General features: G+C 34.5%; 2 protein-coding genes across 2 annotated transcripts; both read right to left on the bottom strand.

Annotated features, from left to right (window-relative positions):
• Positions 1-290: 290 nt before the first annotated feature.
• EAE98_009470 (uncharacterized protein) lies at positions 291-4,004 on the bottom strand. Its single transcript, XM_038957091.1, has 7 exons — positions 3,279-4,004; positions 3,000-3,122; positions 2,834-2,945; positions 2,558-2,762; positions 2,347-2,502; positions 1,820-2,274; positions 291-1,767 (listed from the first exon to the last, which is right to left on the bottom strand). The coding sequence occupies exons 1-7, from the start codon at positions 3,319-3,321 to the stop codon at positions 1,161-1,163; spliced, it is 1,701 nt and encodes a 566-aa protein (XP_038806564.1). The 5' UTR covers positions 3,322-4,004; the 3' UTR covers positions 291-1,160.
• An 8,240-nt stretch (positions 4,005-12,244) lies between these two features.
• On the bottom strand, positions 12,245-14,861 carry EAE98_009469 (uncharacterized protein; the record flags this gene model as incomplete). The annotated part of the gene is made up of 6 exons (XM_038957090.1): positions 12,245-14,360; positions 14,409-14,443; positions 14,514-14,582; positions 14,642-14,699; positions 14,751-14,782; positions 14,841-14,861. 6 exons carry the CDS (start codon positions 14,859-14,861, stop codon positions 12,245-12,247), a joined length of 2,331 nt encoding a protein of 776 aa, XP_038806563.1.
• Between the last annotated feature and the right edge of the window lie 780 nt (positions 14,862-15,641).

Genomic DNA, 15,641 nt, shown 5'->3' with positions numbered 1-15,641 from the left:
ATATTATTTCAAACTACAATAATTAATATTATTAAATAATATTATATTTATAAATTTTTAAAAATTAATTTCTAATAAATTATAAAATTTTAGATAAAAAAAATTAAAACTCTAATTGAAAAACAATAGAAAGAGCAAAATAAATCTTAAATATAAAAAGCTCTCTCTCTCTATATCTATCTTGATTTCTACTTTTCCCTTATCTTTAAGCATATATACAATTTCAAAATCAATGTCATAGTCATAGTCAAAATCAAAATCAAGATCAAGATCAAAAAGAAACAGCAAAATAAAAAAAAGAGAAAAGATGCTTCGTATTTCATCTTGGTATCATATCTACAAAAGTACTCAAACTCATCTCATCTTATTCCATCCATCCATCCATCCATCCACCCATCCATTCCTCCCATATTCTATCTCAATCCAACTCAACTCAACTCAACTAAATCAATCCAATCCTATTCTACCCTACCCCATCATATTCTATCAACCATCATATCCATATCATACCATACCCATCACCAATTCCAATTCCCGGGAATATCCCCTATCCCATACCGTATTCGCATATCCTAAAGATTGCAATCTCGGTTTCCCTCTCCAAATGGTATCTACTAGGTATCTCATCACATCCTATCCCAACTTATTTCATCGATCCTCTTCCCCCCAACCCTCAAAAGTAGAATGTAAAGCGATACTCAATCCTAGAGATCATTTCCATTCCACCAGTACCTCCATATTTAGTCCTATGAAAATCATATCCCAGATTCGAGTTCGAGTCTTTCGTTCGCTTCAAGTACCGATCGTTCCTCGCAAGGCAGATGCCTATTCGATCGCTTCTCTTTTAATATTTACATCTCCCTCTCCGTAAGAAAAAAAAACCACATGGAGTTCATAATTCCTCCAGCATATCTGTCATGAACAAAAGAAATATGTAGAAAAAGAAATTAAAAGTCCAGCATGCTCGAGTAGTGAGAAAGCCGCGTACGTATGATCGGGTAAAATAAAAGTGATAAAACTCCCGCTTGCCCCCCTTGAAAATGCAACGAATGCAATGAATGTACATTGATCGCACCAAAGGAAATTGTGTACCGGAAATTCGTAAATGGGTACCAATAGGATTGAAATGTCTCATCGAATCATTCTGATTCAATACATTTTCAACCTTGGCTTATAATAACTCTTGCACCTTCCTTTCCTAAGATACCCCTCTCCTGTGGCTTGGGACTGTGTCCTCTACCCTTCTTTCTCGATAAGAATCCTAACATACCAGTTGGCTTGGCATGCGCTTCTACTAATTTAGCATCTGCGGGTAGGGTTGCATCTTGCTTGGCCAATTCTGACCAACTTCCAGTTTCGCCTAAAACCACTTGCATACCACCACCTTGTGATTCCTTGCGTATTCCACCAGGACGATGAGGGCGGTTATATGATTGTTGATAGGGTGATAAGGGTGTTTTGGTGGTACTTGGTGAATGTGAATGAGGTACGGAACGAGGAGGTCCTAATACAGGGCTAGTATTTTGGGAAGGTTGTTGAGAGCCAGGAATTTGCGAGTTGGGAACTGGTGGAATATTTGCACTATTCGATGGTGATTCAGAACGTGAAGATGGCTGAGACCGCGAAGCTGCTCTCTTGCGATTCTTAGATAAAGTGCGCGTGAGAGTGGCCTTTGGAAATTCATCAGAAGTTTGTGATGCTGGAGTCGACGGGCTAACATTTTGTGAAACCGGAGGCGGAGAATTTGGATCACCACCTTCATTGTATCTAAGGAGATTGAGTTAGCATAAGGGGAAACGGGTTGTAGGAGAGTGCTAACCTGTCATACGCTGCCTTGGTGTAATCAAATGTCGTATATTGAGCTTCAATCATCTTGTGGAGTTCTTCTTCCTTGATTTCCTTCTCTGTCGCATCCTCCTTGAGAGCCTCTCTTGGTTTTTGTCGACGTGCCCGAGCTTCTAAAGGTGCTTCCTCCAATAGTAATTCCTCGAGATCATAAGTAGCGTCGAAATTTGTCTTTTCACTGGATGGAACGAAGACTGGCTCGATTTCCTTTCTCTCGAGTGCCTCGAAATCTATGGGTCTGAAGAAAGGGTTATCGGTAAAAGTTTCGAATCCGGCTGAACCCATTCGCTTCGCTGGATCCTCCTCGAGAGCTGAGCTAATGGCATGTAAACATGGCATAGAAACGGCTGGTGCAGTGATGGGGAAATTCGGTGAAGCTTTGGTTATCTGTGCTGCGAGAGTTGTCTGTGTGCTACCTTCAAATGGCCTCTGGATACATTGGTTAGCATTGAAAAGTGAAAAGTGGGGTTGACAGGATATTGGAAGTGAGTCGAAGCATACCTTATTGTAGATACATTCGTAGAACAGTACTCCCAATGACCACCAATCTGCGCCAGGGCCATATCCACATCCTTTGTAAACTTCGGGTGCGAGATACGCTAGAGTGCCAGATTTGCTCGTTAATAGTCTGTGTGAAGTGTAATCCGATGCAACATTCTGCAGGATGTTAGCGTTGTGTTCATACTCGGGACGTGTTCTTGGGAGGACAAACAAAATCTGCTAAATGAATATGCCCCTCGGAATCCAATAAAACATTGTCAGGTTTGACATCCCGATGTATGATACCCTGCTTGTGTATGTACTTTAATGCAATCCCAAGTTCGGCAATCCAAAATTGAACAGCTTCCTCGGTGAAGGTCTTTCTCGAAATATGGAAGCGTAAATCTCCTCCGTTCATTAAATCGACGACTAGATACCTGTTTGTTGAAAGGTTAGTGAGTGCTGGTGGTCCCGGTCTAGACGCAGGTCCAGATGCAAGTCAACGTACATGTACTCAATATCTTGAAAACTATATCGCAAGTTACAAATAAATGGGTGATTTAGATGCTCCAACATTCGTCGTTCTCGAATTATATTCCGGACGCTTTCTTGTCGAACGACTATATTTTCCAGAAATCAGTAGTCGTTCCAGATTGGAATCAAGTATCACCAACCCTCATCCTTGCGAATGTACTTGAGCGCAAACGTCAATCCGGTATCCTTCCTCTCTACTATCCTTACTTTTCCAAAAGCACCCTTTCCAACCACTCGCAGAAGTCGAAAATGATTGAGGCTCACTATCGTTGAAGAAGTCATCTGTCAGCAAAAGGGACTCATGGTGGTGGGATGGTAGCGGTAACAAAGACTCGGAAGCCCTCGAGCATTCGAGGAATTCCTAGCACATTCTCTTGCCACTGAATCCTCGCTCAACCAAAATGCAATCATAATCATACCTTCATCTTCGAAGTTCACCGGCTTTCCAGAGCTGTTTCCCATGGGCGCAAAAGTCTGGGTGAAATCAAGACTCTATCTCCCCTTATCCTCGATTTGACCAATAAATTTCTAAGGAAATGCGATTGAATTTGTAAATGGAGACATTCGGCGCAAAACTATCAAATCATGCGAGAGTGATCTGAATCTCGAGATAACCGAAAGATGGAGGGTTTTGGTTCGGGTCGGATCTTTTATTGATATTAATTTTCTGGAATGGGAAGTTGCAAGATGATGTTGTTGTATGAAGTGAATATAAGTGAAATGGAGTTGAGTTAAGTTGAGTTAAGTTGAGTCGAGTTAAGTTAAGTTGAAGGAGTGAAAGAGTGTTCCTTTGTGTGGAGAATTTACAAGTATAGAAATGAATTATCTTGTACGAGTAAATTGAGTAAATTGAAGACCTCTCGAACAAGACGGTGTAGAATTTGGAAGAACAAAGATGGGATGGGATAGGGTGGTAGTCTCTCCTCTCGGGACGAGAATCTTCTTTTTTTCCTTCTTCGTTTCCTTTGGAATGTTTAGGATGAAACTTGGTGTCAGAGATTAGAGACTAGAGATTGGAGAGTAGAAACTAGAGACCGGAGACTAGAGACAATGACTAGAAATTGATCAAAGGAATTTCTCCCCAGCGAGATCTGTTTAAGGAAAGAAAAGGGAAAGAAAAATGATCAATAATAATAAGAATTACAATTACAATTATAAGGAATTGTCTTGTTGTTCGGGAACGGACCACACGCCGCCTTTTGAAGATAATTTATGATGAATTACTACTGAGTGTACTCGTACAGGTTGATTTAGATGGTGGAGATATGGATATGGATATGGATATGGATGGGTATGGATGGGTATGGATGGAGATGGATGGAGATGCAGATGGAGATGAAGATGAATCTGGATATAGATGTGCATATCTATGTGGAATTTGGATGGGGGTCAATGTAGAAGTTAGCAGTGAGCAGTTGGGAGTTTTTCAAAGGATCCACGAGTAGGATTTAATACCAATATGTGGTTGATTGAATTTAGTTTGAGATGATTGCTTGATTTGACATTAAATGAATAAACTGAATGAATTGATTGAATTGATTGAATTGATTGAATTGAATCCAATGAGATACCCTCTCTTTCCTTTGACATCCGTCGACAATTCAGTTCAATTCAATTCAGTACCATCCATCTCATCCATCCATCACCTACATAGGTATCGTTATCACCAATATATAATCAAAAGCAATGTCATCAGCTGTACAGCGTACATCTATCTGCATTAAAGATGCAAAACCATGCTTGTGACTGGGTATTGAGAGAGTCAACTACAGAATACCTGGTAAGGACAGCAAGTACAGCAAGAAGTTCATTCCCTGGTAGTTCTAAGGGCATTGTCAAATCCATTTCCGTTCTACACAGAGTATGGTATGAGCATCCTCAGCATTGGAATAGAGTACATGGGAATATAGATAGAGTCCATTGATACATGATACATGATACATACTCCGTAAGCTCATGAGATACACACTAGGTATAATACATATAATACATGTACATACTACATATTACATACTACATACTCCTACACACAGTATCCTACACACAATATCCTACACACAATATCCTACACACAATATCCTACACACAGTATCATTACCTACTTCAAGCATTAAAAAGGATCTCCACAACCAAAAGGAAAATATCACCCATGCCAATCCAATGCCATGAAGCAGCCACATGGACCAGCATACTATGTAATGAATGCTCCGTAAGCCGTCGTAAGTGTGGACTATCCCAATTATATCATCAAGATCCATCTCATCCATGATCCATCTCATCCCTCATAATCCATTACTGTGCAAAGTCTTTTTTCCATTCACAAATCGGGCATAGTGGATTCCTTTCACAACTCTAGTTCCCTTTGAGGATGATCTGATCCAGTTAATATATTCTGAATGAAAGGAGGGTCCCTCTCTCCGACCTAGGCCAGGGAAATGTAACCAGGGGTTCCGGTACAGGCTCCCAATACACATGGCATCTGCATGGCTTCGCATGGCAAAAGTAAGTGTGAGACGGTGAGTTCGTAATGATGAGTGGTTCAACTTGGCAGTGGTTTGTGAGATGCGTGCTTCGGATTGGTTGGGGTGAAGTGATGGAATCATGGAAGGATACGATAGAAGCCATGGAAGGGAGAGAAAGGAAATTATTATGACAGGATAGGAGGGTCAGCACGAGGTGAGGCGTTTTGAAACGTCGAGTGGATTGGAGATTTGAGACTGGAGGCTGGAGACTGGAGACTGGAGAGGCTTGACCTCTCTAGGAGTCATAGTGAGTACATCTTCACCATCTCAATATTGACTAGCTACGCTTTTACTCGACTTCTATCAATTATTCCTATGCTACCGTATTACTCTTAAGTATCTTTCTCCCTCGTGTAAATGCATCAATCCAAATCGGATTTAAGGATTAGACGCTTTCCATGCTTCAATGCTCACGCTTCCATGCTTCCATGCTTCCATGCTTCCACACTTTCCACCACCAATGCCCATCCCTTCCACCACACCCCTAGCATCCGGCGTAACCCTCAAACCAAACACCAGTCAGTGGACGGCCGGTCCGGTTCTAATCGGATACCCTCTTCTCCCACAACACGGTAGCATACACTAGGTACACTACCACGATCTCAATATCGATTAGTTCTCTTCTATCGTAAGCCATATCTTAATTCCATCGAACCGATGAATCAAATGCTGACTCTGTTCTGGTATTACATGTGAGGAACCATTATCGTATCAGTCTCTGTGCATACGACTCAATGAATGAACTTTCTCGCATTTCATTTCATTTCATTTCATACCGTACATACATACCTCTTCTCGAAGCTTTAAAAAAAAAGGCGGCTAATCTTATAGCTGAACCTAGATATTTTTAGATTGGATTACTTATTTACTTACCTACCGATCAATTCTGAATCATGTTGTACGATTATAGGGAGAAAAGTTGATGGAATTGAATCATTCATTGTGATCAAGCTTATTCAGGCGTATTCAGACGGATTCAGGTGTATTCAAGCCTATACTATATCATAAAACTAATTAATAACCCACGACTACTACTACTAATTAAAGAATAATCCCTTATTTCTTTATTTTATCTATTAATAATAAATCGTATTTAATACTCTATTTTATTCTATTTAATATTTAATACTTAATACTTAATACTTAATATTTAATACTCAACTCAACTCAACTCAACTCAACTCAACTCAACTCAACTCAACTCAACTCAACTCAACTCAACTCAACTCAACTCAACTCTATTCTATCTCCTCCTCTCTTCCTCTCTTCCCTTACACTTCTACTTCCTTTCCCTTAACTAATATAGAAAAGAGGGTAAATATGTATTAAAGGGGGTAAAAAGCTTGATTATATTCCTATAAAAGATTAAGGCTATTTAAAGTATTAAAAAGCTAGTAAAATTATATTAAAAGGAATTATAATATTTATTTTAGTATTTAATCTATTTTAAAAAAGAATTATATATTCCTATATAGAAAATCCAATTATTTTTTGAAATTTAAGATCAATTGTTTTGAAAATAAAACTAGCTTTCAAGTTAAAAACTATAATACATCATTTATTCTTCAATCTCCTAATATATAAAGCCCTGAATTGTTTTTTCTATCTATTATATTATATACAATATTCCTTATCGAAACTGAAACTATATATGATATACTAATTGAAGAACTTAAGAATAGATATAGAAAAAATAACTTAATAAAGAAAATATTAAAATAATCTGAATATTCTATATTATATAATAGGGTCCCCAATTGATATTAAATTACTATACAATACTCTAGAATCTACTAATAGCTCTAATAATGTTTTCAAAATTATATAAACTTAAAATGATATTATAGAGAATAATTATAGATTGACTTATAATATAAATTGAAAGGTCGAATATCGTATTATTGAAAAGAGAAAGGAGATTCGAAAAAGGTTCGAAAAGAGTTCGAATAGAGTTCGAATAAGGTCTTCAAAAAGAATGCTTCGAAAGAGGTTCGAGAGATTTCGAAAAGTGATGCTATTCGGAGATTGAAATAGAGAAATCGAAAGAAAGAGGGATTTCGAAAGATATTACAGTCTATAAACTATTAATAAAGATATTATAGAAAACTATAATATGTTATATTGAAAAGAATAAAGTAATTCATAATATTTAAAAAATATTTTTTAGAACTAATAGCTTATAATTTAAAAGAAATCAAAAAGAGATTAGAAACTATATTCGTTTTATTTTTATATAAATTATTAGAAAAGAGAGTAAATATATATTAAAGGAAATAAAAAGCTTAATTATATTCCTATAAAAGGTTAAGACTATTTAAGATACTAAAAAGCTAATAAAACTATATTAGAGGGGACTATAATATTTACTTTAATATCTAATACCCATCAACCTAATACTCATTAACTATTCGAACTCTTTTCGGAGCGGCTCAACGTATTCTAAATAGAGACAGAGCTCGTAGATAGCGAATTCGAGACTCTATTATTATATTAAAATCAATTATTAAGTAAATTATACCTTTTATATGTCTTTTATATATCTTTTATATATCTTTTATATATCTTTTATATATCTTTTATATATCTTTTATATATCTTTTATATATCTTTTATATATCTTTTATATATCTTTTATATATCTTTTATATATCTTTTATATATCTTTTATATATCTTTTATATATCTTTTATATATCTTTATATATCTTTTTATATCTTTATATATCTTTTATATATACTCTATACTAGATACTAAAGTAAATACTATAGCCCCCTCTAATATAGTTTTACTAGCTTTCTAGTACCTTAAATAGCCTTAATCTTTTATAGAAATATAATCAAGCTTTTTATTCCTTTTAATATATATTTAATCTCTTTTCTAATAATCTATATAAAAGCAAAATAAATATAATTTCTAATTTTCTCTTAATTTCTTTCAAATTATAAACTATTAGTTATAAAAAACACCTTTTAAATATTATAAATTGCTTTATTTTTTCAATATAATATACTACATTCTCTATAATATCTTTATTAATAATTTATAAGCTATAATACCTTTCAAAATCCCTTTTCCTTTCAATTTCTTTATTTCGATTTCTTTATTTCAATCTTCAAATAATATTACTTTTCGAAATTTCTTGAACCTCTTTCGAAATCACCTTTTTAAAGATCTTATTCGAATTACCTTTTAAACCTTCTTCCTCCTTTCAATAATATAATATTCAACCTTTCAATTTATACTACAAGTCAACCTACAATTACTCTTTATAATATCATTTTAAATTTATATTTTTAAGAATATTATTAAAGCTATTAATAAACTTTAAAACATATATAATAACTTAATATTAATTGGGGACCCTATTATATAATATAAAATATTCAGATTATTTTAATATTTCCTTTCGAATTCAAATAAGTTATCTTTTTCTATATCTATTCTTTAAGTTCTTTGATCAATATATTATATAGTTTAATTTTGATAAAGGATATTATATATAATATAATATAAAAAGGAAAAACAATTCAGATTATTATATATTAAAAGATTAGAGAATAAATAATATATTATAATTCCTAGTTTGAAAACCAATTTTATTTTCAAAATAATTAATTTTATATTTTAGGGAATAATTTGATTTTCTATATAGAAATATATAATTCTTTTTTAGAATAAATTAAATATTAGAATAAATATTATAGTTTTCTTTAATATAATTTTATTAGCTTTTTAATATCTTAAATAATCTCAATCTTTTATAGGAATACAATCAAGCTTTTTATTCCCTTTAACATGTATTTACCCTCTTTTCTATACTCTATACTCTATAAATACCTATTTATTCCTTACTTATCTATAATCAAAATTAATATCAAAACCTTTAGTAAACTCAGAGTATAAATATAAATATAAATATAAATATAAATATAAATATAAATATAAATATAAATATAAATATAAATATAAATATAAATATAATAAATAAGAAGTGGAAAGTCGATTATAGATGATTATACTATTTCGATTATTAATATCTATAGAGCTATAGAGTCGTAGAGATGTAGAGATATAGAGCTGTCTTATCTTTTTATTATTATTATTATTATTATTATTATTATTATTATTATTATTATTATTATTATTAGGTTTTGAGTATAATATATATATATATATATAATCCTTAATATATACAATAATACCCTCTCTTCGAATCTACGATATAATATATATAAACTATAATAAAGAAATATAAAGAATCTTCTTATTTTACATATTTATTACTTATTACTCAAATATACTAATATCTCATATCTTATATATAAAAATCTAATAAAATAAGATAGAATCTTATAAATTATTATATAATAGTAGTAGTAATAGTAAATTTATAATCGATTTAGTTTATCTATAACTAAAGATGTATTTATTATGTAATATATTTTTATATATTTAATTATATAAAATAGATAGAAAAAAAGAAAAATGCTGTTTCTTAAAATAAAATTCTTTAAGTATATCTTTAGAGATTATATATTATTAGTGAATGTCTTTATATATTATTAATTCTTAAAGATCTCTATAATTATTTTATAGTTATTTCTCTATCTCTATTATTTTCTTCTTTTTTATTTCATTCCTTTTAGTATATTTAATTCTTTAATTAATAATAGTATAGTCTTATTCTATAATTCTCTAAATTCTATATTTAGAAAATATTAAATATTCTTAATATTTAATTTTATATTATTCTTATATACATAGAATACTTAATAATATATATATAAAAGAAATTATTAATATTATTTATATATCTTAATATATAATATTATTAATAATATCAAATTTGAGATTCTAAAAAATATAAGTATTCTTTAAACTTTGAATCTTTAAATCTTTGAATCTTTAAATATCAAACAAATAAATTATCCTCGATTAAAGACTCGAAAATACTATAAATAAAATCATTACTTACTCTTATTCTCAATCCTCTGTTTGAATAAAATTAAACAAAATAAAATAAAATACAAACCTATACTATATAATAATACTATCTATCCAATACATATACATCAACCCCTACTCCTAGTATCCCCTCCCCCTCCCCCCCCCCCTTTCTCTCCCTCCCCCTCTCACTCGCTTCCCCCGAAACGAAAATAACAACTAACAACTAACAACCAACTTACTAATCCATACATATCCATATACTTACATGCCTCACAATCACAATCACCATCACGATTAGAAATAAGTATAACCCCAGATTTCTCCTCTTCTTTTATTCTCTATTCTCTATTCTCTATTCAATCTCCACCCCGCAATTTGGAAAATAGTGAGTTAATTAGTCAGTCAGTTAATCAATCAATCAATCAGTAAATAAACAATCCAAAAGTTCTAGACCCCCATCACCCAACAAACTAACCATCCAGAAACTAACCATCCACAAACTAACCATCCACAAACTAACCATCCACAAACTAACCATCCACAAACTAGCCATCCACAAACTAACCATCCACAAACTAACCTGTCGCATCTATTTATCCATCCACCATCGGCGCGTCCGTCAAACCTCGTCCCTTTGCCTCGGTTCCTGTGCCTCGGCCCCTTCCCTTCCTTCCCACGAAACTTTAAATTCATTCCACGTTCTATGTTTTGAGATCTAAGCTTGAGTTCTAAGCGTACAGTAAGTTTGAGTTTGGGTTTTGATAAGCGAGCGAGCGAGCGAGCGAGGGAATCAGGTAGCTGGCTGGCGGGCTGGTTCATGACTCGTAGGATTGGAGTTGGATTGGATTGGACCGAGTCAAATAAAATCAAAAAGCAACGGAATGCTCGCTCCACTCCGCCGGGTTGAGTTGGAGGCGGGTGATAGATGGGTTGGTGGTAAGGAGGTAAGTAGATAGGTGATTGGGTAGATGATGAGTAGGTGATGGATGGGAATGTGTATACGATAGAAATGGAGATGATGGTTATAAATAGAGAGAGATATAGAACCCAGGAAGAAAAGAGATATATGATACTGGTATCGGTATCTACTAATATACGCATGTGAATATTAGCTGATATGATAGAAATATTTATATTATATAGTATATTATAATAGTTATTATATCTCCTCTACTATTTTGTATATTCTTTATTAGAATAGAGAAGAGATATCTTATATCTACTTATTTATATCTATATTTTTAGAAGTAATATAATATCTCATTCATTTATTTACTATCTCCAGAATCCAAATCTAAACTCAAACCCGCGGCTTCAGACTCTGAATTTTTTTTTCATTTATTGATTCATTTATTTATCTTATTTCTTTAAATATATAAATATATCCTATCTATATACTTCTTATATATACTAGATAGATATCTCTCTCTCCCTCCCCTTTATTCCCTACTAACTTCTCTCTCTCTCTTTCTTTCTTTCTCCCTCTCCTACTTTCTTTCTCTCTCTATTTATTTCTATCCCCTAAACTATCACTTCATAATACTGCTACTTAATCGATTAATCTAAATATTAGAATCTCAAGAATTCTTGTTATTTTAATCTGATTTTTTATAGTAATTATTCAATACTTATTATTTTGATTAAGTAGTGATGTGATTATATATGTTGAGAATTATACATATTCTATAGAAGGGTATTTATTGACTGATCTATTTCATTTCCTCGTATCTTCGTGATCTGCGTTTCGTTCTTCGCTATGCTATGCTATGCTATGCTATGCTACATGATGCTACGTTAAAAGACATTTTGTGAATTTGATATATGCACTGCAACGGGATCTCTCAATCTCGTACGGAGCACAATCATCATTCTCCATCCATAAACTCACCCCTCAGCTCGTTTTATATCCTTCATCCTCACCTCACTCCTCTTTCTTTTCCCCCATCTTCCTCACCCCCTTCAATACTAGCTACCAACTTAGAGCTTTCAGGAGTCGGACTCTTCTCTAAACTTCCTCCTTTCCCCAAAGGACTTGCTCTCGCACTCAATGTACCACCTCCCCTTTCCTTGTAAACTCTTTCCAAAGGTCCTCCATTACTTTTCCCACTTACTCCATTTCCTCTATAACCATTTCCTTGTTCCCGTCTTTGGCGAAATTGCGGTTGAGAATTCGATCTATAAGGTGATATTGGTGATGAAGGTGGTGGAGAAGAAAACATTTCTCGACTTTGTCTTATATCACTTTCATACCCAGATCTAATAGGTGAGGCCATTGATCTTTGAGGTGTAGAACTTCTTTCCCTTGTCCATTTTGGTGTCAATGGTAAATTTTCATCCCAAGGTGTTCCTCCCCTTGAATATCTATCGTTTCCATCGTCTTCATACCCAGGTTGATAAGCCTCACCATGTCTCTTAACAGGACTCTCATCATAAGGATCAAATCCTACTTTCTTTCTCGCCATTGCTCTTGTTCGTTTACGTTCCGAATCATTACCACCCGCGCCAGTAGTAGATGATTCATGAAGGAAGAATGTTAAGAATTCATCTGGGACGGATAAATGAGTGGATTGTTGAAATTGTTGAAGTGCAGTAAGACGTATAAGCATTTCGAGAAGGGAAAGAGAAGAGCGAAGATTAATGTCGATTTGCAGTGGTTGAGTAGGAGACTCGGAGTGGTTAAACGAGAGGGGCATGGGAGATATAGGACGTGGTAGAAGATGGGTTTCTTTTGAGGGAGTAGCTGGAGCTGGAGAGGATATTTTGAGATTTGAGAGATTCGTGGTTAGATCGTTAGTAGAGGTTTGTTCGGCTGAAGTATTTAGTCGACTATACGAAGAATCTCCATTTGATTCAGACTCAAACTCTTCTTCAGATTCTGAATCTTCAGCTTCGGTATATACTTCCAAGGCAAGCCATTCTGGGTCGAGATCGTGAGGAAGTCGCCATGTTGTGTTTGTCTCTTGTGGCGTTTCTTTAGTTTCCTTCGATGGTGATTCTGGTGCCATACTTTCTCGTCGAAGTTGCTCATCGATATCAAATTCGTCATCTTCTTCACCCTCTCGTTCTAGACTTTCTTCGTTCGGTTCTGAATATTCCTCTGGAGGTACATCTTCACCATCATCGTACCATTCGTTTTGTGTCTCCTGTCCCTCCATCATTCGTCTTGGTGGCATAGCATTAATATCTCGCTTCAAGAGTAAAACAGGACTATTTGTTTCATCCTGATTACCAATATTTAATATTTTGCCAGTATCTGCATAGAATATCTTGGATATCTGATGAATTGGTAAGTATTCTCGAATACCTGCCAATTTGACATCTCCATATGGTCCAGGTTGTGGTTCTCCCTCCTCAAAAGTGTGAACTCGATCATCATCAAAATCTTCGATTATTTCAAGCTGATATGCGTATTCCGTTGCTTTACCTTCGCCACTAATCAAGGAAGAATCTTTCGCAGTCAAATAATCTCGGGCCTCTTTAGAATGATGTAATTGTCCAGATGGTCCATATGTAGATCTGAGAGGTACACGTAAGAGTCTGACTTTGGCCTTGTGTATAACTTCTTTCCAAGTAGTTTCTCTCATACCCTCTTCATCATGAGCTCGATAAGCATGTCCGGCAAATAACATGTATAAAGAGAGAGTAAGTGTTGTTCCAACTTGTACTGGTCTATTTGGATTCCTGGAATATTGATGATCTGCAGCAGTAAGAAGATTACTTGCTTGTAGTAATCTCGACGGCGATACAGTAGCTGGAAGTGTTGTCGAAAGGTTCGCTCCGGAAGTGGTGATGGCTAAATTGATAAGTGGAACAGCGTCCTCGATTTTCACCAAGAGCTTCTTGATGTCTCTGAGAATCTCTCGAATCTCAGTCTCGTGAGCAGCTTGTGTTTTTGCTTTGGTTTTATTCCGAAGTGAAACTTCTGCAGCACTTGCAGCTTTTGCTAATCTCATACCAAGAGATTGAATATCCCATCGAAGTGATTTGGTTAAAGATACAGCTGACTCTAAAGTGGTATTTCCTCTTGCAGCACTGCAAATCATGAGTAAGGATATTTTTTTAGTAGTGAATATAACTCACATGAGCTCTATCATATCAATAGCTGGTGATACGATCTGGAAGGTAGTAGGTTAGTATTTGAGGAAACCCGCACCATTGATTTGATTGGCATCAAAGTCGACATACTTTGATTTTACTATTGAGTCTCTCTTGTAATTCATGAAGCTCTCGATAATCGGCATTATTATCCACGGTCTAGAATCTTGTAAGTCATATGCCTTTCACAAGTTCACAGTCCAAAAAAGAAATCCCACCTTCAAAATTCTTGGAATTTGTCTTATGGCAAAGGAAGCAGTCACGCCAATGCCAGACCTACATCAGTGTTAGAAAATGCTCCAAAGATCTTCAAAGAATGGAGCGTACCTGATGGCATAGTTTACAGCATGCTGGGTGACCTAAGGAAGAAGCAAAAGTTAACACGTGATTATGAAACATGGGGAGCAGTTATTTTACCTTGCCCAAGAAGAAATCCATTATGAATGTATTCAAGCCTTAGTATAGATCAAATACTATAAGAAGGAGGAGATAGTCAAGATAACAGACATAATCTTTATGAGAAGTTGTGTAGAATTTTATGCTTGTTGTTGATGTTAATGTTGATGTCGATGTCGAATTTATTATTTTTATATCCAGTTGACGATTTGACGCAAACAAAGACGTAAGGCTCAAACAGCATCGTACTTGCCTTGCAATTGATTGGCCAACACGTCATTAACCGGGGATTGAATAGATTAAGAGCGGCACTTGATAAATGGATGCCAGCAAAGAAAAGGAGGGTGGAAAGTATTGATTAGAATTTACAGCAAAATATATATATATGTAATATACGGTGTGGGCAGTGTATTCAACTCGTATGGTCCTGTTCTTGTGTCATTAATCAAGAGACGATGGAACGATACCAATGAACCGTAGAGGTCAGCCAACGTATATCTAGGTACGTCAAATTCGAGTCGCTTTGGGCATTTATCAGGCATATATGGAGTCTACTGGGCTTTGTGAGTCACTGAGATTCATATATACAGTCGTGTACCGTCATATATCGTTATATGTATATGTATATGTATATATATTTAATTATCGAAATATTAGAAATATTACAAGTATTCTCTCTCAAGTCCTCGTACTCAATACACTCAAAAATATTCCAAAACCCCTCCATAGACGATAAACGATAAACGATAAACGATTCATCATTCCTATTTTAGCCCCACCAATACCTGCCACTTCTCTTCCCCATTCCTTTAGTTTTTTTGG

This window comes from Botrytis deweyae (genome assembly GCF_014898535.1).
Source record: "Botrytis deweyae strain B1 chromosome Unknown BDEW_028, whole genome shotgun sequence".
Classification (NCBI taxonomy): domain Eukaryota; kingdom Fungi; phylum Ascomycota; class Leotiomycetes; order Helotiales; family Sclerotiniaceae; genus Botrytis; species Botrytis deweyae.
The sequence above is the reverse complement of the archived record's forward strand: the minus strand, read 5'-3'. Positions and strand labels throughout refer to the sequence as shown.

What these genes read in the sequence shown, in the direction of transcription:
- EAE98_009470 (XM_038957091.1), bottom strand. Translation starts at nt 3,321, where the DNA reads ATGGGAAACAGCTCTGGAAAGCCGGTGAACTTCGAAGATGAAG. An exon ending in TTTCAAGATATTGAGTACAT is followed by an intron (nt 2,763 to 2,833) that starts GTACGTTGACTT and finishes TTCAACAAACAG; the next exon opens with GTATCTAGTCGTCGATTTAA. An exon ending in ATATTCATTTAGCAGATTTT is followed by an intron (nt 2,503 to 2,557) that starts GTTTGTCCTCCC and finishes AACATCCTGCAG; the next exon opens with AATGTTGCATCGGATTACAC.